The 23,953-nt window shown below is 39.3% G+C and overlaps 1 protein-coding gene across 5 annotated transcripts in view; it reads right to left on the reverse strand.

Moving 5' to 3' along the window:
* TRPC3 (transient receptor potential cation channel subfamily C member 3) overlaps window positions 1-23,953 on the reverse strand; it is a 73,393-nt gene that overhangs the window by 37,099 nt on the left and 12,341 nt on the right. For all 5 annotated transcript variants that reach the window (XM_059378027.1, XM_059378018.1, XM_059378010.1 and 2 more), the window contains exons 2-3: window positions 15,862-16,633; window positions 8,967-9,155 (exon numbers count right to left, since the gene is read on the reverse strand). In XM_059378027.1, the coding sequence (XP_059234010.1) occupies window positions 8,967-9,155; window positions 15,862-16,633 (961 nt within the window). The remainder of the gene's footprint in view (window positions 1-8,966; window positions 9,156-15,861; window positions 16,634-23,953) is intronic.

Raw genomic sequence — 23,953 nt, forward strand, 5'->3', positions numbered from 1 at the left:
TTCTTTCTGATTGAAAGTCGCTGTAATCCACAAATTCCTCTCCAGAATCTAGGTGATGGATGCTTTCCTTTGTGGAAATGTGTCCTATCCCACTGTCTGCCAGCTTACTTGCCTTTGGTTCAAGATGGAAAAGAATAGTCATTTTGTTTATTGTAGACTACGGCTAAAAGAAAAATGTGTCAAGTTTCACAAGCAATTCCTAAAATGTTACATGTAGGAAACTATACACACCACATGCCCTATGTACGTGTATGTCCTACCACTGCAAATCTGCAAAGATCTACGAAAAGCCAACAACTGGCAAGAACTATGCTTGGTCCACACTTGCACTGCCTCCAGGAACTGGCATCAAATATCCCTTCCTTCCTGTTTCAGTAATCTGTCCTCTTTTGGTTGCTTCCTCTCTCACAGGTCAAAAACCACGGACCTGTATCTCCAACAGTTCTTTGTAACTACACTTCTAACCAGGAAAAACTGAGCAAATTATGTTATTTCAGCCCTGCTATTTTATTGTGCCATCTGGTTTTGCTAAATCATCTGCCAGCATCTATTCAGAGGGACTGGGATTTCATTAAAGGCCTGTCCTTATGCAGGTAGCAGAATGTATTTGTAGTCAGGCTCGTGTGAAAAGGCTCCTACATAAACAGATGTCCATTTGTGACTAGATATGCCTGACTTTGAATGACCAGATGCACTTTGCCCAAACTTGGAAATTATTTAGCATCATTCACAAATCAACTATGAGTACCAACATATCTTTTTAAAGGGTGTTTAGCAATACAAAAATCTAAGTATCACTCACTATCTTCTAAAAAACAGAATAAAAAATAACAATGAACCTGTTAGGAAGTACTCATGAAGTGTTTCTTTGTTTATTTGGTTGGGGTTTTTTTTTTTTTTGCAAACTTGTAGAAGTAAAGAAAACAGCGCCAGTCCCCACCAGGTGAAGGGTTCATTTTTTTAAATCAAGTTCTAGTTAATGATCCTGATGTCCTAATGATTCTTAGCAACTCTAGGCTATTCCTCAAGTTATTTGGCTATTTATTAATAACACATCTACTAGGAAGTGAATAGGTTTCTATTTATTGGTATATAGTTTCCCATTAGCGCTTCTAATTAAAAAATAATAAGAATAAAGTTAAAAAATAAAACCTCATCTCCCAAGGTAGGCAGTAGAGATGCCTTTTCCCCCAAATCCCCACTTTTGCCCCTGTGTGCAACTGCCCTCTGAGAAGTCTGGTGAGAACGGCTCCAGTGACAGCTGTGCCACTGGGTGCAAAGGGTCTTGTGCTGATAGAAGGGGAAAAAATGAGTTTACAAATATTAGATTTCCAGTACTCAACTGAATTTATTTCAATAATACAAACTGGGAGGATTTGGGAGATTTAACGTACTACAAAGAAGATGCTATCTTTTCTCACTTAATGAGTTCAACATGAAAAAAGCATGTTTTATCTTATACGTGTCTTTCCATTCAATAGTAAAAATCCCAGGTCCTAGAGCTCACTCACTGGTCATTGCTAGTTGCTAGGTCTATATCAGATCTCCTTTCTATACTCAAGAGCCTGCCACTCCTCCGAAGTTCTGATTTTTGATTAATACAGTCATTATTTTAACTTGCGATAAAATACGATCAAGACTGAAAACGCTGGGGGCTTGGTGACAACTTTCTAGAGTTCTTGTTGAGAACTCTGCTAAATTTCCACTTCTACCCTTTACTCTACTGGATCATCTTCCTCCTGCTTTACCCCTCCTCCTGGTTAAAAATTCTCATCTCCTCTGAGTTCCTACTATGTCATTCATTTATTTATTCATTCACTCTTCAAAATGTTGTACACTCTTACTGTGAGCCAGGCACTGTGTTAGGTATCTGATAGAATAAGGTGAAAATGGAAGCATCAGTATGCATAAAGTGATACGCCTTTCCTCTTCTTGGGTGCACAGTAAAGCTCTCAATAAAAAATGGGAAAAAAAAAAAAGTGGAGAGGCACCTGGGTGGCTCAGTGGGTTAAAAACCCAACTCTTGATTTAGGCTCAGGTCATGATCTTGGGATCATAATAGGATCCAGCCCCACATTGGGCTCCACACTTGGCAGGGAGTCTGCTTGAAAGTCTCTCCCCCACATCAGCACCTGCCCGATCCCTGCCCTAGGCTCACTCACTTGCTTGCTTTCTCTCAAATAAATAAATAAATCTTTAAAAAAATGGGGACAGTCTCCTTATGCTTGCCAAGATAAATAACCAACATTTAAAACAGTACTAGTTTGAATGTTGGTCTGAAAGTCTTGCTGTTTAGAGGGTCTGTATTTGTGAGAAGTTGGACAGATGCAAATAAAAAGCCCTCCTGTGCCTCCAGCCAGGCTCAGCTGAGGCTGGAAAACAATGCCTTTGGAGAAATCCACAGGTGGAAGAGACAGTGTCATCCATCAGATTACCACCTGGGAAGCCAACATGCCTCCCCCCCTTTTTTAATAGGCTGAGGGCTTCTGCAAGATAGAAAATCACCATGAAGTTGAGAGACAGGTGACATGGGTCCATATAGAATTGATGGACAAATTCCACTTTGGTGAGTGTCCAGCCTTTCTTTCTTAGGTTTTAACTCTTGAGGACAGAAATATTAATGTTGCAGCTGGCTCCCTCTTCTTGTTCCTCTTCCAGATAATCTTCAAATCTGAAGCTGTGCTTTATGGCATTAATTGAACTGTACATATAGGTTGCACAGCCCTTAAAGATGTGATAGCTGTCAGTGCTTTTCATATGGCATTATGTAATGATCAATCTTTGACCCACTGTGACTTGCTCAATGTAGTGCAAACACTTAATGTATGTTAAATAGTAGCCCAAATTGTGGTGTTTGCATTTTACTTGTAACACTTGAAAATCTGGCTTAACAACTATATTTCCCATACTGTTAATTTTACTCTTCTTAAGTAATACACCAGCATATGTTATCTATTCATTCCTTTCAATTCATAGGAAGAAAGCACAAATGGATATTTTCTTCCAATAACTTAAAATCCTAATTCAAGCACACAAGGAACCCTAAAAAATAAAATAAAATAAAATAAAATAAAATAAAATAAATGCAATAGTAACAAGTGAGGGGAAAAAGTTAATCCCCCTGGGAGATGAGTTCTGTTCTTTTCAAGGACTTCAAAATAGGGCAGTGACCTTTCTCTCTTAAAATTGTTTACTTCCTAAAAAGTCTCCTAGGCTGCCACACCAGTCATAGCCAGTCGGTTAAAATTTGTATGCTGCATCCTAACTTCAGTGGACCAGCAAATTGAAATTGTTACAAAAATAATGCCCTTATCTGAAGTTTTCTGATTTAAAAGGAGAATGCTTGACACACAAGAAAATCTCAATCTTTCAATGGAACAAAACTACTGTAGCACAGAGAAGAAACATTTTTTTTCCCTGCCAAATGACTACCAGATTGTAAACTGAACTGCTAATCAAGACAGGTTAATGGAAAACAATGAGATAATTTTCAACTTAAAAAAACATTCATGTTACACTGTCTTATCATCAAATCAGCCCTTTCAAGAAATATCTTCATGGGACTACTGTTGTACAAAAACATGGTAGGAACACTCTGTTTTTGTTTTTAATGACATGGTTGGAGGCACAGTTCATACCATTTAAAATACTGCTATGAATAAAAGCTGAGTCATTCAACTTCTATTTAAAGCTCTTTGAGTTATGAAATATATGGAAAACTTACATTGTATAAGTTTGTGGGATTTCGAACCGAGTGCAAAGTGTTCTGTTCTTTTTTGGTGCCAGGCAGGAAGCGGGCCAAGAGTCTGCCCAGTGTGAGACTCAGGATGGCACCAGCCAGTACATGCACTCTACCCAAGGTCTCTGTTGCCCACTCTCATTGCATTGTTCAATTCTGGGAATTAGGGAAAGCACACCTTCTTCATACACAATAGGTAACTGTATGTGCATATATTACCGCATGTCTCTTTTCTAGATATTTCTATAGTTTAATCTCACCATGGAGAAAGTAAGAGAACGAAGAGGAAGAACCCAGGAAATCTCTCCCCTTTCTCAATAGCTCAGTTTTCCACATTCGATGGTCCAGCAGCTTCTAGTGTCTTTTACATTTGTCAAGGACTTTCGAAGAATGGACAGAGCTTACTGGGAGCAGTTATTTCTATGCGGGAGAAGGGACTGATGTTCATCCTCAAGTTGCACAGAAGACAGAGGCATGGGCAGAATTAAAACTCAGAGCTTTTGGGAGGAAGTAAATAATCTATTATTCTAACTGGAAAATAACTGATATTTTTGCCTTAAAGTTAATCTTCTGTACTCTTTCAAAAAATCAAATTTCATCTTTCACTCTATTCCATTCTTTTTTTTAGTTAAATTTTTTTCCATTTTATTTTATTTCTTCTCAGTGTTTCAAAATTCATTGTTTATTCCATTCTTTTTTGTAGAATAACATGGGTAACTCTACAAATAGTAATAATATTTACTCTCTTTCCAGTTTTATTATTTATCTTAGAGGCACCCCAGATATGATTGTGGGATGGATAATTGATAACATCCACTCCCTGCCAGAGAACACATTACTGTTTGCTCCTCATCAGTAGCGTAAGATTGCCCATTTCACCAGCAGCATTGAGAATACCTTTTATTCTTTAAAACTTTGAGACAGGAAATATTATTTGTATATTAGGATGCATTTATTTTAGTACCAGAGGGTTTGAAAATTTTAAATATGTTTGCTAGTCATTTGAATTTTCTGTGAGTTGCTCATTCAAGCCCTCTGCTTATTTTTCTGCAAAGCTCTAGAAATTTATCTTAAAAATTTATTTAAGCTTTTTGGACATTAAGAATATCAATCTTTTGTGTGTTAGAATTGAAGACTTATACCTTTTTCACATTGCCCTTTACTTTTTTTGTTTATGATCTTTCTGTGTTCAGAAGTTTTAAATTGTAGGTTGTCAGATTGTTTACCTTTTTGTTATTTCTTTGACTACTTTTGTATTAGAAAGTTCTTTCTCACATAAACAGAAACTCATGTTCATGTTCAGATCACCTGGGTGGCTCAGTCAGCTGGGCACCTGACTCTTGATTTCAGTTCAGGTCATGATCTCAGGGTCATGAGATCAAGCCCCACACAGGGCTCCATGCTGGGTGTGGAGCTTGCTTAGGGTTCTCTCTCCTGCTCTCTCTGACCCTCCCCCACATGTGCACATTGGTGTACACTCTCTCTCTCTTTCTCTCACTGTCTTAAAAAAATGTTCCGATCTCTCCTCTTCAGGTCTTTCATATTTTCTTTCTTATTTTTTATTTTTTTTTAAAGATTTTTATTTATTTATTTGACAGAGAGAAATCACAAGTAGATGGAGAGGCAGGCAGAGAGAAGAGAGAGGGAAGCAGGCTCCCTGCTGAGCAGAGAGCCCGATGTGGGACTCGATCCCAGGACCCTGAGATCATGACCTGAGCCGAAGGCAGCGGCTTAACCCACTTAGCCACCCAGGCGCCCAGGTCTTTCATATTTTCATTTTCTTGACTAACTGCCACTGAGCTCTGTAAGGCCTGGGTAGAACTCATGGTGTGATTCCTAGGGAAGACCAGAGTTCTAGGGACTGTAAGGTCAGAGAGAAGCTAGTAGTCTCAGAACCAGAGCAGGGGTACTCTTGGGCACGTGGCAGAAGAGACTTCCTGAATCTCTTGTGGGAAACAGCTTACCATTACACAAAACAGGTTTCCTTGGTGGAATTATGAATTGATTTGAATAAATATAAGTTTATTATGTTATCAGGAAGAAAAAAATTCTATCACATATATTTTGAAACCCCAATGCCTCACATGTGGCCTGTTCCTCGAGCCCTCCAATTGGGGAACCCTGAGTCACACGCCCTGAGTCCACCTGCCACTCAGGCGGAAACGGTGCCTTTCAGAGCTGCAGACTACCTTTCAGAATACCTCAGTGTCACAGTGGGTAGGGTTCACGTACCACTGTAACCCAAGAAGTGGTTTCGCTTCAGGACTGGAAATGAGATGAAGGAAAAAGGAAGCACCAGAAGGGATGGGGTATCTTTCCTCCTTGCTAGATGGAGACACATGAATGTTGTGAAGAATGAAGGAAGTCTTTTGGGCTTTTTTGGGCATGCTAGAATAAAGTTTTTATATATACCGAGTGAAACTTCCAAATCAAATACTTGAACTAATACTCCTTTTATAACATAAAACAAACAAACCCACAAACACCTGCAAAACCCTAAATCTCCTTTCAGTTTCAAATATATTATTTTGTTGTTTCCTGGCAGTTATTTGACTGATAGCAAATTTATTATTAATGACGCTTCATATGTTGTAAAGTATACATCGATTTATTGAAGATTAACATGCCAGGAAGACATTCACTGTCTCAAGACAGTTTGGTTAACAGAAGTACATCTATAGATGAACTGTCTCTGTTAATATGACACTTTCAAAGTAATGATAAAGAACCAGTGACAACTGAAATCAATCCTCTCCTCTCAGGCACTAAAGGAAAGAGGTGTGTATTGCAAGATCTGTGAATAAATGGCCAGACAGATTTCTAAAAATGGTTTAATATTAATCTTATTCAAAATTATCTTTTTTCCTTTAATATAGAAAACCTCAACTAGTAAGAATGCTCTAGAGAAAGAAAGAACTGTAAGATTTCACTCATATGTGCAATTTAAGAAACAAAACAAGTGAATGGGGGGGGGGGAGAGAGGCAAACCAGGAAACAGCCTCTTAACTACAGAGAACACAGCGATGGTTACCATCGGGGAGGAAGGTGACAGGATGGATGAAACAGGTGATGGGGATTAAGGAGGGCACTTACAATGAGCACCAGGTGTTGTATGGAAGTGCTGAATCACTATATTGTACACCTGAAACTAACGTTACACTATATGTTAACTGGAATTAAAAAATAAAAACTTAAATTAAAAAAAAAAATCCTCTGCTTGACTTATTTCGCTAAGCATGATACGCTCTAGTTCCATATGATCTCCCTGATATGAGGAAGTGGTGATGCAACATGGGGGCTTAAGTGGGTAGGAGAAGAATAAATGAAACAAGATGGGATTGGGAGGGAGACAAACCATAAGTGACTCTTAATCTCACAAAACAAACTGAGGGTTGCTGGGGGGAGGGGGTTTGAGAGAAGGGGGTGGGATTATGGACATTGGGGAGGGTATGTGCTTTGGTGAGTGCTGTGAAGTGTGTAAACCTGGTGATTCACAGACCTGTACACCTGGGGACTAAAAATATATGTTTATAAAAAATAAAAAATTAAAAAAAAAAGAATCCTCTGAAAGGAAGGCAATTGAGCCCATTTACTTTTAAATGGCAACTCCTTGAAAAGTCATTTCACATCAGTATTTACTAGGAATCTTCACATTTCCCCCATCTTATTAAATTGATGGGAGATCTGTCATTAATAATAGTTGACTAAAACCTTGTGAACACTGTATGTGAAAGTTCTCTGGATTGTGATAGAATCTGTGTATGTGTGTGCGTGTGCACACGTGCATGCATACAAGGAGAGAAGAGGAAAGAGGAAGTTTCCCTCACGCTCACTTTCTGGTAGGGTGCCCACACTTTCCTCCGTTCCACACATCAGCGGCATATGCACAGGCTTCCGTTCTGGCTCTGGTTCCCAGTAAGGTTTCCGGAGGCACAACTTACATAGCCTCGTTCGTCCATCTCTAATAATTCTGTGAGTCTCCTCAGATCCCTTACTAAATTCCTTTCTGCCTAAAATGACTGTAGTCTACTACTGAGGACAGAACCCAACACAATGAACATGAAATCTGTGTTTGATGACGAAAAGCTGAACTTGTTTAAGAGTCATCATTCTGAGAACGAATTTTCATAATGTAGAAATGTTACCAGCTAATACATGTTGAATAGTCCCCATGCACTAGACCTGTGCTAATTACTTTATATGCATTAGCTCTTATAATCTTATAAACTACTGAAAAAGCAGTTGCTTTTGTGGTACCTACGTCATTAACTGAGCAGACTGAGGCTTGGCCTGGCTGGGTGACTTGCCCATGGCCACCCAGGGAATAGGTGGTTAACTGAGGATTTGAACCCCTGCAGGCTGGCTCCCTGCCCTCTTAAGCACCATGCAGGGAGGAGAGAAAATTCAGCTATGCAGAGATTAACCAGTTCTTGAAACTAGATCTAGTCCTGAAAACAGCTTACTTCTTGGTGATTTGTCAGTTTCTCTTAGAGGATAAAAAAATATTGGTTATATAACATATAAATGCTGCTAAGTTATAGATAACTGAGATTTTTATTAAAGTAAAACATCATAACTACAATTTTCATGATTTACAAGCCCTGTACAAGCAGCAAATATATACACTTAACTGTTTACCTGCAATAAACAGAGTAAAAAAGTAATCATAAATTTTATTTCTGGTATCCACGGCTCTGGACTTAGACACGTTATTTAAGCTTGGCAAAACTTGGTTTCCTTGTATATTAGAAATGCCATCATCTATTTCACCTATTTTATAGGTTAAATGGATAATGACATAGGCTAGTCACAAGGATTAACATGACAGCTGTAGCAGTGACTTACAAAAATGTATACAAGTAACATTTTATTATTTTTAATTGCATTGTAAATGAGCAGTCCACAAAGTTCTTTTGTGTATCTTAATCCACTGTAATTGTATTATCTGAGGTAGGAGAGATTATCCTCCATTCACATGAGGAAATTGAAGTTTAAAGAAGTTTTATGACTTATCCAAGGTCTCACAGCAGACAAAAAGTAGACAGGATTACAGAAGCTAGATATCTGACTCACAATTTTACCATATTTTACTTAACGTCCTTCATGACAAAAAAAAAATCTTTTATCAATAACATCTTTATAATTTAAAACATTTTCTCGGGATTATAGCATCGCTGATATTACATGTTTACTCCAAGATGGTGTTGGATAAAAGCAGACCACTCACCTTTTTCACTTCATACTTAATAGCAAGCTTGACACGACTCAGGGAAGCTTTATGCCTGTGTAGCTCTAGAGGCTCTGTGGATTCAAGATCTCCATTCAGAATAGCTTCTACTTCTTCTGAGTCCCGGCAAAGATCCAACACACCCACCACAAAGTCTTTGCATTGCATGGAGAGTTTCCGATAGTCATTCTAAGAACAAGAGTTTTAAAGTTTAATTCAAGGAGTTTGCTTTAATTCAATGGAAAGTGTTTAAAGTTTTGGTGAATTACAAAAAGGGGTCCCTTCTTCTGGTTGGAAGCTACTGTTCCTACATGGACGCAAGGCTTGCTGAGTTAGACACAAGTGGGATTTGCCCCCAGTCCCGATCTCAGCCAGTATCTTCTGCAATGCACCCACTTTGAAAATGGTATGCACATTTGTTCCTGGTTTGTATTAAGAGATGTTGGCTAAATGCTAATGGGCAAAGACCCAAGGACCAAAAAGAGCTGCATCTCTCATATAAACAATAGTTTCCTTAGAGCCAAAAGAAAACCATTTCTGTAGTGCAAATTGGTTTAAATGGTAATTTTTCTGAAGTGGTGATCTGACATAGAAGACTGACTACACATGAAAATAACTTGTTCAGTTTCCATTCTCCATTGCCTTGTTGGTGACATAGCTTCTCAAGGTGTAGTCCTACAATCAGCAGCTTCAACAGCACCTGGGCTTGTATTAGAAATGTATTCTCGGATCCCATCTCCGTTGTTCTGACCTAGAAACTGAAGAGAGGGCTCAGTAATCTGTAAACACACTCTCCATGTGTTTATGATACACACTTATGTTTAAGAACGACTGGTTTCTAGTGAATGAAAAGGGATGGACAGGCACCAACAGAGAGAGGAGGTATTTTTCCTTGTTTGTCTGAAGGTTATCATGTCCTGCAGAACTGGAAGGAAAGAAATGTCTGATTATATGTAATTGAATTCTCAGGGGTTGCAGAATATCAATACCTGAGAGAAAATTTCCAGGCCACTGGAACTAACACCTTGCTAAAAATAATCTGTGAATCTTTAATTTCATTAGCATATTTATATAGTGCCATGGACTGGGATAAGGAAGTCACTTGGCAGCCTTCCCTGTTACCTTCTGAATGGAGTTCTATTTCTAGCCCTTTGGTTCCAGTCAAAGTATCAATGACCATCTGTTGGGAAAGTATCTTACTTTCAGAAATCCCAGTTCTACTTCTACGGCTTTCACTAAAATTTTTAAGAAAGTTAACTGGATGATGGTCTGATTTGGCACACTTCAAGAAAACACAGTTCCCCATTTCAATATGGCCTGAGATACTGTACATGTCTAATAACCAAGTAATACCCAGCACAGAAGAATTTCCAGGCTTCCAGAAATCCTACTTAAAACAAAAACATGAAGAATTTTAATTTTTTATTTCTTTATTTTTTTAAAAAGATTTTTATTTATTTGACAGACAGAGATCACAAGTAGGCAGAGAGGCAGGCAGAGAGAGAGGAAGGGAAGCAGGCTCTCTGCTGAGCAGAGAGCCCAATGCAGGGCTTGATCCTAGGACCCTGGGACCATGACCCAAGCCGAAGGCAGAGGCCTTAACCCACTGAGCCACCCAGGCAGCCCTAATTTTTTTCTTTAAATAAATAACTGACTTGATGGCAAAAATCACGTCACTGACTAAACTAAAGAAAAAAGACTGTTTAAAGCTACACAGTCTAGAAGAGTTTCCATTTCAGATATCAGAAATTCAGATATGGAACAGTTACAGTTAATCCTTCTCCCCTCATAAGAGAATAGATAAAATGAATAAAAACCTCAATCTTTGGTTTCCATTCAAGCTGGTACCATGCAACTGATAAAATTAATAAAATGTTCAGCCTCTGGTTTCTATGCAGAATGTCAGTTAAATATCCATCTGCCTTCCATTCCTGAAAGACTAATGAAATATTTTATTATAGCATCCAGAAGAAGTATTAAATTCATGTCTGTTTCCATATAAAGCTCCCCTTTTAATGCAGTTTTTTTAGACGAAATTTCCTCATGGTACTCCTCAGTTCAGACTGTTCTATAAGATTTGGTACAATATAGGATGGCCATTTCTCCATTGATCAGAAAAAAAGAGAGACGATTTCAATGCTTGAAGAAAATGGTAGCCACCTCTGCAGTAACACCTGGAAAATAACTCATTGTTTCAAGAAATCATAATCAGTAAATTGTCTTAAAGAAAGCTGTGTGGTTTGTTCACATCCACGGAAATACCAATCAAGAAACAAAAACTGGCAGTCACACGAATTGCAAAAACAACACTTTGTCTTCGTAACACCGTAAGCGTTTCCGGCAGAAAGAAGTCTGTTGCCCAAGTGCAGAAAATAATCAGTGCTGGAGATAACGGCAATTTTTTTTCTTGCGGTCATGGGATGCCACTTTATCAATATATGTGGAGCTCCCAGGGAAAGAGGGACGGAGACAGCTAGAGAACCTTTTCTCAGTGGCAAAAGGAACTACCTGAAGTCTGCATTGCAGGATGATACTAGCTCTACCACAAGGTTCAGCTGTATCTTATTTCATGACTTGGACCATTTGTCTGGTCTGCATTTTCTAGTAATTTTCTCTTAATTGAGTTTTGCTTAATCATCTTCATTGTGAAACTCTTCTAATACCATGGCTGTCCATGAAGTTACCACAAGGACCTGCTACCTTCCCTATAGAGCAGGAACTCAAAGTCCTGAAGACCTGCTCAAGCCAGGGGATGATGCCTCGTCCTTGTCACAACCTGTCTACAGGTTTTAGCAGATTTATTTTAATGCTTATGGTTTAATCATCATTCTAATCCCTTTTTATCTGTAAGAGAAAAATTGAAATTCAGCTCTAAGGAGGCTTGGTTCGGTCAGATCCTTTCCCTGATAACAAAAGTGGCAGGAGAGTATAGTGGTTAAAAGCACAAATCTAAAGCTAGACTTTCTGGGTTCAAACACTGCTTCTACCATCTATTAGCTGTTTGATCCTGTGGCATTTACTTAGCCTCTCTGATGAGAATATGCCTATACAATATTGCTGCTATGAGGTTTATATGCTATGGCATGATTCGTACACAACAAATACTATAGAATTACCTCAGCGTTATCAGACACAGTGCGTTAGATGGAATATCTAGACCCAGGACCCAAGATGCCTAAATCTAGGCTTAGCAGATTGGGTCCTTGGCTAATAGGCTTTGTGGTCTCAGTTGTAAAATAAGAGGTCTGTACAGCCAGAGGACTCCTAGAATATCTTCCTACTTTATAAAGTGCCATCTTGCTTTTGGATTATGTTTCTTTAACTTTTCCTCACAGCTCTACTGTGATGTAAGTTAAAAATTGCTTTTCTAATTTAAAGATAGGAAACTGAGACACAGGGGAGGTAAATGCCTTCTTCTTTTTTTTTTTTAAAAAAGGGGGGGCATCATTGACTCAGAATTGAGAAACTTCACTTTGCATTCTCACAGTTTAATAAATGACTAGCTTTCTTACCACTGACATTTGGAGGATTAGACCTGGAGTCCATCCTGCCCAATATTCTGTTTCTCAGAATAGCTTCAGACATCATTTGCACATCCAAACTATTTCTTTAATAACCTGTCACCAGGCTGTCCTCCATTAACTTATCTAAATCTATACCCTAGAATGTTCAACCTTTGGGGGTAATGACCTTCACATGTTTTTGCCATTCCTCAAGGAACTCTGAAAACTACACACTGCCTGAGAACCTTCTTGGATGCAGCTAAGGGATGGCAATTTGAGGCATGAGATGCTAATCTTTCAGGCCATTGATAAGATGAAACAGGTATAGGTGTCTAAAAAGGGAAAAAAAAATCACTTCCTTTCCACTAGGGACATCTTATTTTTTCATTTCAAGGCTGGTATTTTGAGTGCATCCCCTCTATGGAAATAATATAGTGAACACATGGAATAGGGCAAATTAGGTGACCTGTTTATCTCAGAAATGAGCTTCACTTCCACTGCCCTTTTCAAGCTCAGAGTCTCTGGGTCTGTGCTGTGAAATCACTATTTTCTCAGTCTGTCTACAGCCCTGATGGATGGACAGGAGCATAGGACAAGAGGGCAAAGAGATGAAAGGAATAATAAGGACAGGCGAGAATAGGAAAGAATAGAAACATTTAGTCAGGAGAGAGAGACTTGTCCTTAGAGACTGTAACTGCTGGAGAACCACCTGCGTCCCAGCTCAGAGAGGGTCATGCTACACAAGTGCTTTCCGTATAGTTCAGAAAAAGGAACTGAGAGATTTAGATGACTTTTGCATATCCCTAGATACTTGGGAGCTTTCTGGACTCTTTCTTAAATTCGGTTATGTTTTCTCTCTTTGCCTCTTGTAATATTTTCCCACATTTCAAAGGTTATCAGAGGTGACTCTTCAAGTCAGGGTAAAGGAGGTTCTAAGTAATATCAATCCAGATTTAGCCAGCTTCAGGGGAAAACTGTGAATAACAAATTTTTAAAACTATCGCTTCACTGAGATGACTTCTCTGGGCAGAATTGCAAACATCATCATCTTTTATAAATTATTAAAGCATAATATTAGAAAATATTCCCTTTTGTAGACTCTTATAGATTTTTAATATATTATTAAGCAAATGCAAAAAAAAGGGCTTGAGTGACATTTGAAATAGTGGCAAATAAATTCAGAATTATATTACTAGGTCAAAACAGCGATATTTAGAACTTTTTTTACTTCAATGCTTTTCTATTCTCTCTGAACAGAATTTGAAGTTTTCAATTTGCTCAGAGACAACTCAGAGCAACGGCTTAAAAATAAATAAATAAATAATTCATTTTGAGTCCAAGAAAATACATCTTTTCAAATATCACATGATGATTCTCTTCAACGAGAGTAAATAAAAGGTGATATTTATTTTTTCTTTGTATTTTTCCACATTTTTACAATAAATATGTGTAGCTCTTACATCAGAAAAAATTTTAATATAATAACCAAGTTATGCTAAGTCCAGATCTCTATCAGAACAAGATGAAGGTTGATGAATATCTAGGTGATCTGGTGTGTAGGGAAAGGGAAACAAAAAACGTGCAAAACTTTCCTGCCATTTTTTTCATGATTTTGGTTTTTTAAAAATTTTTTAAGATTTATATAATTTTTAAATATTTTATTTATTTATTTGACAGACAGATCACAAGTAGGCAGAGAGGCAGGTAGAGAGGAGGAAGCAGGCTCCCTGCTGAACAGAAATGCAGGGCTCGATCCCAAGATCCTGGGATCATGACCCAAGCTGAAAGGAGAGGCTTTAACTCACTGAGCCACCCAGGCACCCCATGATTTTGTTTTTAAAAAGACCATTTTTCTAGAGCAGGTTTAGGTTCAAGATAAAATTAAGAGGAAGGTACATAGAGTTTCCATATATGCCCTGCCCCAAAACGTGTACATCTTCCATCATTGACCTCTCTCACCAGAGTGGTACATTTCTTACAACTGATGGGCCTTCACTGACACATCATAATCATTCAAAGTCCATAGTTCACATTAGGGATCTCTCTTGGTGTAAATTCTGTGGGTTCAGATAAATGTATAACATGTACCCATCATTATAATGTCATAGAGTATTTTGAGTGCCCTAAAAATCTTCTGTGCTCCACTGATTTATCTCCCACCCCCATTCACTCCTAGCAATACTGATCTTGTTAATTTCTCCATAGTTTTGCCTTTTCCAGAATGTCAGATAGTTGGAATCATATAGTATGTAGCCTTTTCAGATTGGGTTCTTTCACTTAGTCATATGCATGTAAGGTTCCTCCATGTCTTTTCATGGCTTAGTAGCTCATTTCATTGTTTCATACCATTTTTTTGCAACCCCTTAACCTGAATTATATTGCTAGTTGCATTTGCGCAAATCTCACTTAAGTATGAAAAACTGTAATAAGGTCTGAAAGACAGAATAATCACTCTTTCTGTGATCTGACACCACAACACTAAAAAGCAGATTAACTCAGTATCCAGAAAATAATTTAAGGAATTGATGTCTACAATAATCTTCTTAGGTGGACAACAGGAGACAAGAACCTACTGAAAAAACAGTCTGACTTTCACCAGAACCATGAAATCTCCTTTTGCCCCAGATTTAATAGGTAGAACCAACCAAAATACATAGGAGGATGTAGCAACTGAATAAAAGATAAAAATGTTCCATCATTCGTGTATAAATTTTATTTAAAAAATACTACTACTTGTGGACTAGAAATGATGTTCAGGGAAAAAAAGTTCATTTATTTAAAAAAAAAATCCATTAAAACAAAACAATTTGCTATCCTTGTATTTCTGTGTTGACCCAGTGTCTATGACTCACCACTCTGAATATAATTTGTGGATTTCAGGGAGAAGCATTTTTGTCATATTAATAAAATGACTTTAATTGTATTTCATGTTAGTCTTTTGACTTTCTATTTAAAGGGCTATAGAGATGTTTGGGCCAATGAACACTTCGTGCAAAACTAAATACCCTTCTGTGTTGTGTGCCACCATACCACTAACTACAGAAGAGGAAGAAAAATTTGGGAGGCAAAAAGTCACACCTAATCCCTCCTTTAAACAAAAGGGGTGGGGATGCAAGGGGCGGTCTTGCATTCTACTTACTGCTCATCCACACAGAACAGCCCCATAACTATAGCTCTCTGATTCAGTATACACCCAAGCCCAAAGCGAATTTATCACAGCACCATGCCGAGAGGGGGAAATCATCGAATCATTTCTGAACGACATTTCCAATCCCTCAATATTTTGAATCCGCTGGGCAAAACTGATTCCAGAGCAAACTTTGGAAGGCACCAGGCGGCGGCAGAAAAGCGAATGAACGTGCAAGGTAGCCGGGGTGGAGCGCGGAGCTTACCTTGAACTCCTTCTCTATGTTGGCTAGCTTGGCCAGCTCGTTGCTGAGCTCCAGGGCGGTGAGCACCGGGTCCTCGCTAGACAAGGACAGGTACGCGGGGCTTGCCAGCCCCTTGTAGGCATTGATCCTCGAGCGTGAGTGGCTGAAAGAGTCGTGCCTCTGCTTCTCCATGCAGTCTCCGCACTTGCAGAAATAGTCGTGCGGCCGCTCGATCCTGGCGCCCTTCATCAGCAGCATGTGTACCACCTCGTACTTCTGGCAGTGCGCCGCCAGGATGATGGGCGTGATGTCGGGCGAGAAGCGCGTGCCGTCCTCGTCGTAGGCGTAGAAGTCGTCGTCCTGGAGCTCCTGCTCACAGGGACTCAGGGTCAAGCGCTTGCTGGCCGCGAAGCCGGGGTGGTTCAGGATGGCTTCCACGATGCGCACATAGCCCTTGCTGATGGCAAGCAGCAGTGCGTCGCCGATTCGCGCCAGGTTCTCCTTCTTGAGCAGCAGCTCCGTCACCTCCAGGTGCTCGTTGCCCACAGCCAGCTGCAGCGCGTTCTGGCCCATGTAGTCCACGCAGTTGACGTTCAGCGTCTTGGACTCCTCCAGCATCTTGCGCACCACAGGGATGTTGCCATACTCCGCAGCGTCCAGAAAGCGCTCCTCCTCGGCGGTAAGGCTCGTGCCCCGGTCATTGAACATGAAAGCCGGGCCCCGGACTGCCTGGCGCCGGCCCTTCTCCCGCATCACCGTCTTGCGCCTCAGAGATGGGCTTCCCTCCATGGACCTAATCAGCAGCAATGAAAAACAACTGTAGACTGTTAGGGCGTATTGCTTCCTCCCACAGATCCAGACCTTCCTAAGTAGGCAACACCTACAGCCGACCTGCGGGCCCGCGGGCAGCTGGTTAGTTGCTAAACAAGGCACCTGAAATTAACACCTGTACCTAATATGGACTGCTTGGGCCCAGAGAGAAGCCTATAGCCTATCAGAACGAGGGTTCCTGTTCAAAAGAAAAAGGCATTTGGAAGAAATAATAATATAAATAATGTCCAGACATCCATGCTTCCCTTGTGGCTCTGGTAAAGATGGAACTCACTGGACCTCATATAAATAACCATACTAGTCTTAAAAGTCTTGAAAATAGAGGTCTGGCAGGTCCTTGGCACCAAAGCACTAGGATTTGAGGCTAAAGAAAGCAAATTTTTCAGGAATTAGGACAGAAGAATCCTCTCAAGTCATTGCACATTTTTAACTAAGTAAAATAATTGATGGGGGCAGGGGTGGGGAGCCTAGGATTTAGGCCAAGGATCTTTCAGGATCTTACCTTTGTTATCATTTTCTCTTAAGGGTATCTTGCCTCTGCCCCCATCCCCCCCCCCCCCAAAAAAAAACCCAACTTACTTTGTTGAAAATAACTGTGACTTTGTAATGAGTTGTTTAATTACCAATATTATATAATTGCCTCTTTGAAGTAAAAGGATATAGTATGATTTATGGTTTAAAAATCACTACTTATTGGGGCACCTGGGTGGCTCAGTCAGCTAAGCCTCTGACTCTCGATTTTAGGTTAGGTCATGACTTCAGGGTTGTGAGATCAAGCCTGAAGCCCCACATCCAGCTTCACACTAGGCAAGGAGTCTGCTTAAGATTCTCTCTCTCTCCCTTTCTCTCTCCCTTACCCTCTACCCCTACCCAACCCCCCCATCTCTCTTAAAAAAATAAAATCACTACTATTATTTTATGAATAAAGCAACTGGATATTAATTGTAATATCCAGAACAATGTATCTAATATCTACCACATTCATTGAGATTTTTCTGCATTATGAAAGTGATGTCATTAAACTGATGTGTACAGTGATTCAGGTTCACATTTTAATTTCTGTGATGGTGAGTAAATTCACTTCTTTGGACTTCTTTACCCCAGATGTAAAATGGAAATTTACAAAGTGCTCCAGAGTTTCCTCATTAGCACATGAACAAAAAGCTTTTTTAGAAGTTCTGAGTCTCTGAAAAATGATGCTAAATAAACAACATAATTTTTAACACTGTGATTACTTTTTTTAACATTGTGATTACTTTTACTATTTAAATGGCTGTTATTATAAATACAAATCTGCATCCTTACCCTTAGCCAGTTCTAACATTCTTGCTGACTGAAATGCTCAAGATAAGCTCCTTTAAAATATCTGTAATTTTTGTTTTCTGTGTGAGTTGCAACCAAAAATACCAGATAAAGCTCTTTTTACATTACTGAATTTTGAAGCAAATAATAGTGGCAAGTTAAAAGTGAATGGCTAAGGGAGAAAAATGCTTTCTTTCTGTAATATATATTCCAGAAATACTTTCCACCATTGATAAAACAATATTCACAGAGTCAGGGTGAAAACTAGCTAAAGGGGACACTCTTCTTCTCCCTGGGGGTCTGGGAGCAGAAGAAATCAGAGACAGTTACCAGCCCCCGCTCTATTCTCACCTCTGTTTACCTCAAATCAAGAGAGGAGTGCAGAAGGCTTCCCGCATATGGAGACCAAGGGAATGTGGCCAGGCAAACCTAGGTCTTCAGAGGTGATAACCAAAGAGTTCCAGAGAGGCATGTTAACTCCAAGGACAAAAGTGCTAGCCTTGCACCCCATTCTAGCTGCTCAACTAGTGTCAGGTGGTCAACTTTTTAAAATTAAATAAATATGGCATTTATATACATACATCTTTATATGTGTACATAAATATGCACATACATACCTATGCATTTGTAGCAATTTCCAGAAAGCAACACAAGAGGCTTTTAATTATAGTTATACCTGGGCTCTAAGAAGTAGAACTTAGGAGCCATAGGAGAAGGGAGATTTTTGCTCTTCACTTATACCCTTTTGCACATTTTGAATACTCTTCACCGCAGTTTGAATATTTCTATTAAAAATAAAATGCATCATAGGTGCCTGGGTGGTTCGGTGGGTTAAGCATCTGCCTTCAGCTCAGGTCATGATCTCAGGGTCTTGGGATTGAGCTCACACTGGGCTCCCTGCTTAGTGGGGAGCCTACTTCTCCCTATGCCTGCCCTTCCCCCCTGTTTGTGCATGCTTTCACTCTCATATAAATAAAATCTTTTAAAAAGTAAAAATAAACATAGTAGAGAGCCCAGATATGAACCTTCAACTTTATGGCTGACAAAGTGGGAAAAAAATATACAGTGGAAAAAAGACAGTCTCATCAATAAATGGTACTGGGAAAATTGGACAGCTACGTGTAGAAGAATGAAACTCGACCATTCTCTTACACCATACATAAGGATAAACTTGAAATGAATAAAAGACCTCAATGTGAGGCAGGAATCCATCAGAATTCTAGAGGAGAACATAGGCAGTAACCTCTTCAACATCAGGCACAGCAACTTCTTTCAAGATATGTCTCCAACGGCAAAGGAAACAAAAGCAAAAATGAACTTTTGGGACTTCATTAAGATCAAAAGCTGCTGCCCAGCAAAGGAAACAGTCAACAAAACAAAGAGGCAACCCATGGAATGGGAGAAGATATTTGCAAATGACAGTACAGACAAAGGGCTGATATCCAAGATCTATAAAGAACTCCTCAAACTCAACACAAACAAAACAGACAATCATATCAAAAAATGGACAGAAGATATGAATAGACACTTCTCCAAAGGAGACATACAGATGCTAAAAGACACATGAAAAATTGTTCATCATCACTAGCCATCAGGGAGATTCAAATCAAAACCACACTGAGATACCAACTTACACTAGTTAGAATGGCCAAAATTAACAAGACAGGAAACAAGTGTTGGAGAGGATGTAGAGAAAGGGGAACCCTCTTACACTGTTGGTAGGAATGCAAGTTGGTGCAGCCACTTTGGAAAACAGTGTGGAGATTCCTTAAGAAATTAAAAATAGAGTTACCCTATGACCCTGCAATTGCACTACTGGGTATTTACCCCAAAGATACAGATGTAGTGAAGAGAAGGGCCATCTGTACCCCAATGTTCATAGCAGCAATGGCCATAGTCGCCAAACTGTGGGAAGAACCAAGATGCCCTTCAATGGACGAATGCATAAAGAAGATATAGTCCATATATACAATGTAGTATTATGCCTCCATATCCAACTTTTGTATCAACACGGACAGGACTGGAAGAGATTATGCTGAGTGAAATAAGTCAAGCAGAGAGAGTCAATTATCATATGGCTTCACTTATTTGTGGAGCATAAGGAACAGCACAGAGGATATGGGAAGATGGAGAGGAGAAGTCAGTTGGGGGAAATTGGAGGGGGAGACGAACCATGAGAGACTGTGGACTCAGAAATAAACTGAGGGTTTTTGAGGGGAGGGGGTGGGAGTTTGGGTGAGCCTGGTGGTGGGTATTATGGAGGGCATGTATTGTATGGAGCACTGGGTGTGGTGCATAAACAATGAATTCTGGAACACTGAGAAGAAATTTTAAAAAATAAATAAAAATTAAAATAAAAAAGTAAAAATAAATAAAAATAAAATTCATGTTTTTAATGCTTATATATTTTAATCCCTTAGTTGACAAAAATTTTTAAATATGGGTGCTTATTGGCAACCATTACATTATAATCTTTCTGAAACTAATGAAATGCCCTATCAGTGTAGTATGGATGTATGTTGTGTGGGGTAGCATGCTGAGTGAGGTGTGTGGAGTGTATGGTGAGTGTGGGAGACAAGGAGGTGCAAGACTGGATTGGGGCTGTGGTGTGTTTTGTGTGTGTGTGTGTGTGTGTGTTGGTTTGAGGATGACTTTTTTTTTTTTTTTTAAGATTTTATTTATTTATTTGACAGAGAGAAATCACAAGTAATCGGAGACGCAGGCAGAGAGAGAGAGAGGGAAGCAGGCTCCCTGCTAAGCAGAGAGCCCGATGCGGGACAAGAACTGGGAAATAGCATTCACTGAACTGCATCAAAGAGAACTTTGTTTCAAGACCAAACTCTATTACAAGGTTTTATTTTTTTATTTTTTATTTTTTAATACTTTATTTATTTATTTGAGAGAGACCATGAGAGGGGAGAAGGTCAGAGGGAGCAGACTCTCCATGGAGCAGGGAGCCTGATGTGGGACTAGATCCCAGGACACTGGGATCATGACCTGAGCTGAAGGCAGTGGCTTAACCAACTGAGCCACCCAAGCGCCCCCTATTACAAGATTTTAAACAAATCTGATAAATACTGTTATTGTGGCAGATGAGTATGTTTTGTTACTCCTAATGGTACTGACTTACTGGGTTCATATTTTTACTATGAAGCTACAAACTGGAACACTTCAAATGGCTAGAATTTCCATATGCATAAAAGATGAATTTTGTGCTTACCAATGATACTAACGTTTTCTATAACTGCAGAAGATATTTGCAGAGTATATATGTCTGAAGAGTTCCAATCTATACTCAAATGCATTATCTTGGGGGAAATAAACTCATTATTAAGGTGTCACATCTTAATGGACAGGGCTTTTTATCTAATGATTGCTATCTACAACAAAAATCACTTCTAAAAACCCCACCTTTTCTCTCCAAAGAGTGTGATTTTAAAATACTGGAATATGATTTTTAATGAATTTTTCTTTACATTTCTTAGTATTTAGAAGTTTTTTCTTAGTATTTCTTCCTCTTTTAGAACTAATATCTCCATATTGTGTATTTGTGCTGAAATGTGGTATATTAGTACTTACAACACATATCCCATGAGTCATTTTGATTTTATCTTTAAAATATTCTAACACTGAGTTAAGTGTGAAGTCAATTTCTGAATTAGAACAAATTATACAGCTATTTCAAAATAAAAGAACTGATCTAATGCTACTTATCTTCATGGCGAATCCATGTAGGAAGTGACTTTGGAAAAAAAAAAGATTTCTAACTCTGTTTCTCTAAAAGTGACATGAGGACCACCTGCCCCAAGATCATTTGGAGTGCCTATTAAAATGCAGATTTCTGGGACCCATCATTAATCTGGAATGATAGAATGGTGTGAGTCACACTGAATTCAACTTGTCCACAATTATAAACATGGCCCCAATGTCAGCTGGTCTTGACAATGCATCTCCTCTAGCATGAGAAATAAGGAAGCAATGAGGGTGAAAGGGAGAGGATGCCCTGCTTTAGTAATACTAACACTAAAATAATTTTGCCAGATAGTTTCTTACCTTCAGATCCTCATCCAGTGGGCTGACTCATTCAGCCCTGCAAGGGTCCATTGCACAGGGCCTTCTTTCTTGTAAGAGCACTGAAGTGACCACTGACCTATACCAGATGCTCTACAAGTACCAGTGTAAGCTCAGGCTGATATGGATTGCTGGTAATATCTGTCTGCTGTGGACTGAACTGGTCCCCCCAGAAATCCATATGCTTAAACCCTAATTCCCAGTGTGATGGCATTTGGGGATGTGCCTTTGGGAGGTTTAGAGGCAATTATGATTGGATGAGGTTATGAGGGGAGAGCTTACATGATGGGATCAGTGCCCTTGCAAGAAGAAACAGCAGAGTGGTCTCATGTTCTTTCCCACCCTTTGTCTCCCCACCTTAAGTCCCCCACCCCAACCCCATCCACTAGGGGAGGACCCAGCAATAAAACAGCCACCTGCAAGCCAGGAACAGAGAGCTTTCACTGAAAACTGACCATACGGGCACCATGATCTCAGACTTCTGACCCTCACAACTGTGAGAAAAAAAACACTTTTGTTGTTTAAGGCAGTCTATGGTACTTTGTGGACAGCCCCAGCTGAGTAAGACAGTGACCATACATCTTAAGAAAAAAAAAATGCATGCTATATGAAACAAACTTTGGGTTCTTGGCACTTCTCCAAACACTTAAGCAGATAAGAAGTTCTTTCTGAGAAATACTTTGGTGTACCCAAAGGCAACCCTTTGCTCCATTCCATTCAGAGGTAAAAATACGAGTAACACTCCTCAGTTTTTGTAACTCTGACATAAACTCATCTGACTTCTAACAATGTTTCCCTAAATGTGACATGAGGACCACCTGCCCCAAGATCACTTGCAATGCCTATTAAAGTGCAGATTTCTGGGACGCATATTAGATTAACTAAATCAGAATCTCTTTGGGGATATGGAATATGCATTTTATTTTTTTTTAAGATTTTATTTATTTATTTGAGAGAGGGCGTAAGAGAGAGCATGAGAGAGAGAGAGAGAGAGAGAGAGTGAATGCATAGGCAGAGGGGAGGGGCAGAAAGAGAAGCAGACTCCCCAAGGAGTAAGAAGCCTGATGCAGGGCTCGATCCCAGGACTCTGGGATCATGACCTGAGCTGAAGGCAGATGTTCAACCAACTGAGCCACCCAGGTGCCCAGGACTGTTTATTTTCAACGAGCATCCTTTGAAACTCCCAAGCACACTAAAAGTTGGGAACCTGCAGCATAAAAACAATGGGATTTTCCTGAATCAATGACCCCAGACTATGAGATCTTTAAACATCTGTTATACTGGCTCTGCCAAAAGTAAACTTGAAATAACATGTGTGGGCAGTGCAGCCTAAGGGACAAGAGGCTTTATGTTCCTTTAGGTTCCCTTTGTTTTATTACCATTTAAAATTTGAAATTCAGGAAGCAAGTCCCTGAGTCAAATGAGAAGCCTGCAAAATGCCTTCACCAGTGACTCTTTAATGTCATGCCCTTGTTTTTATCAAGGATTGATATTTTTAAAAGGTTAGTTACTATGTCTTCTTCAAAATCCATTTAAAGGGTTAAAGAGGTCATCTATTATCATATCCATAACCACTGTATCTTTTATGAGGATTCAAGTACTAAAATTATCCTAGAAATGTGTATTAATAGGCCTCTCTCCAGATCAGTTTGCTTCTGTTAATCTAATAATATATAAACTATATAATAATATATAAACTATATAATACTATATATTACAGTATATAATACTATATAACTATATAATAATATATAAACCATAAAATATATAAACTATATGACCCTTGCCTTCCTCTCTCCTCCCAGGAAATACAGTAATTTAGCCAAGATCTAAAAGTACTCAGTTACCATCACTATTCTACCTCAGATTTCTGGTTCGTACTTTTATCTCCTCCGAAATGATCTCTCAC

Source organism: Mustela nigripes, chromosome 1 (assembly GCF_022355385.1).
Source record: "Mustela nigripes isolate SB6536 chromosome 1, MUSNIG.SB6536, whole genome shotgun sequence".
In the NCBI taxonomy this organism is placed as follows: Eukaryota; Metazoa; Chordata; class Mammalia; order Carnivora; family Mustelidae; genus Mustela; species Mustela nigripes.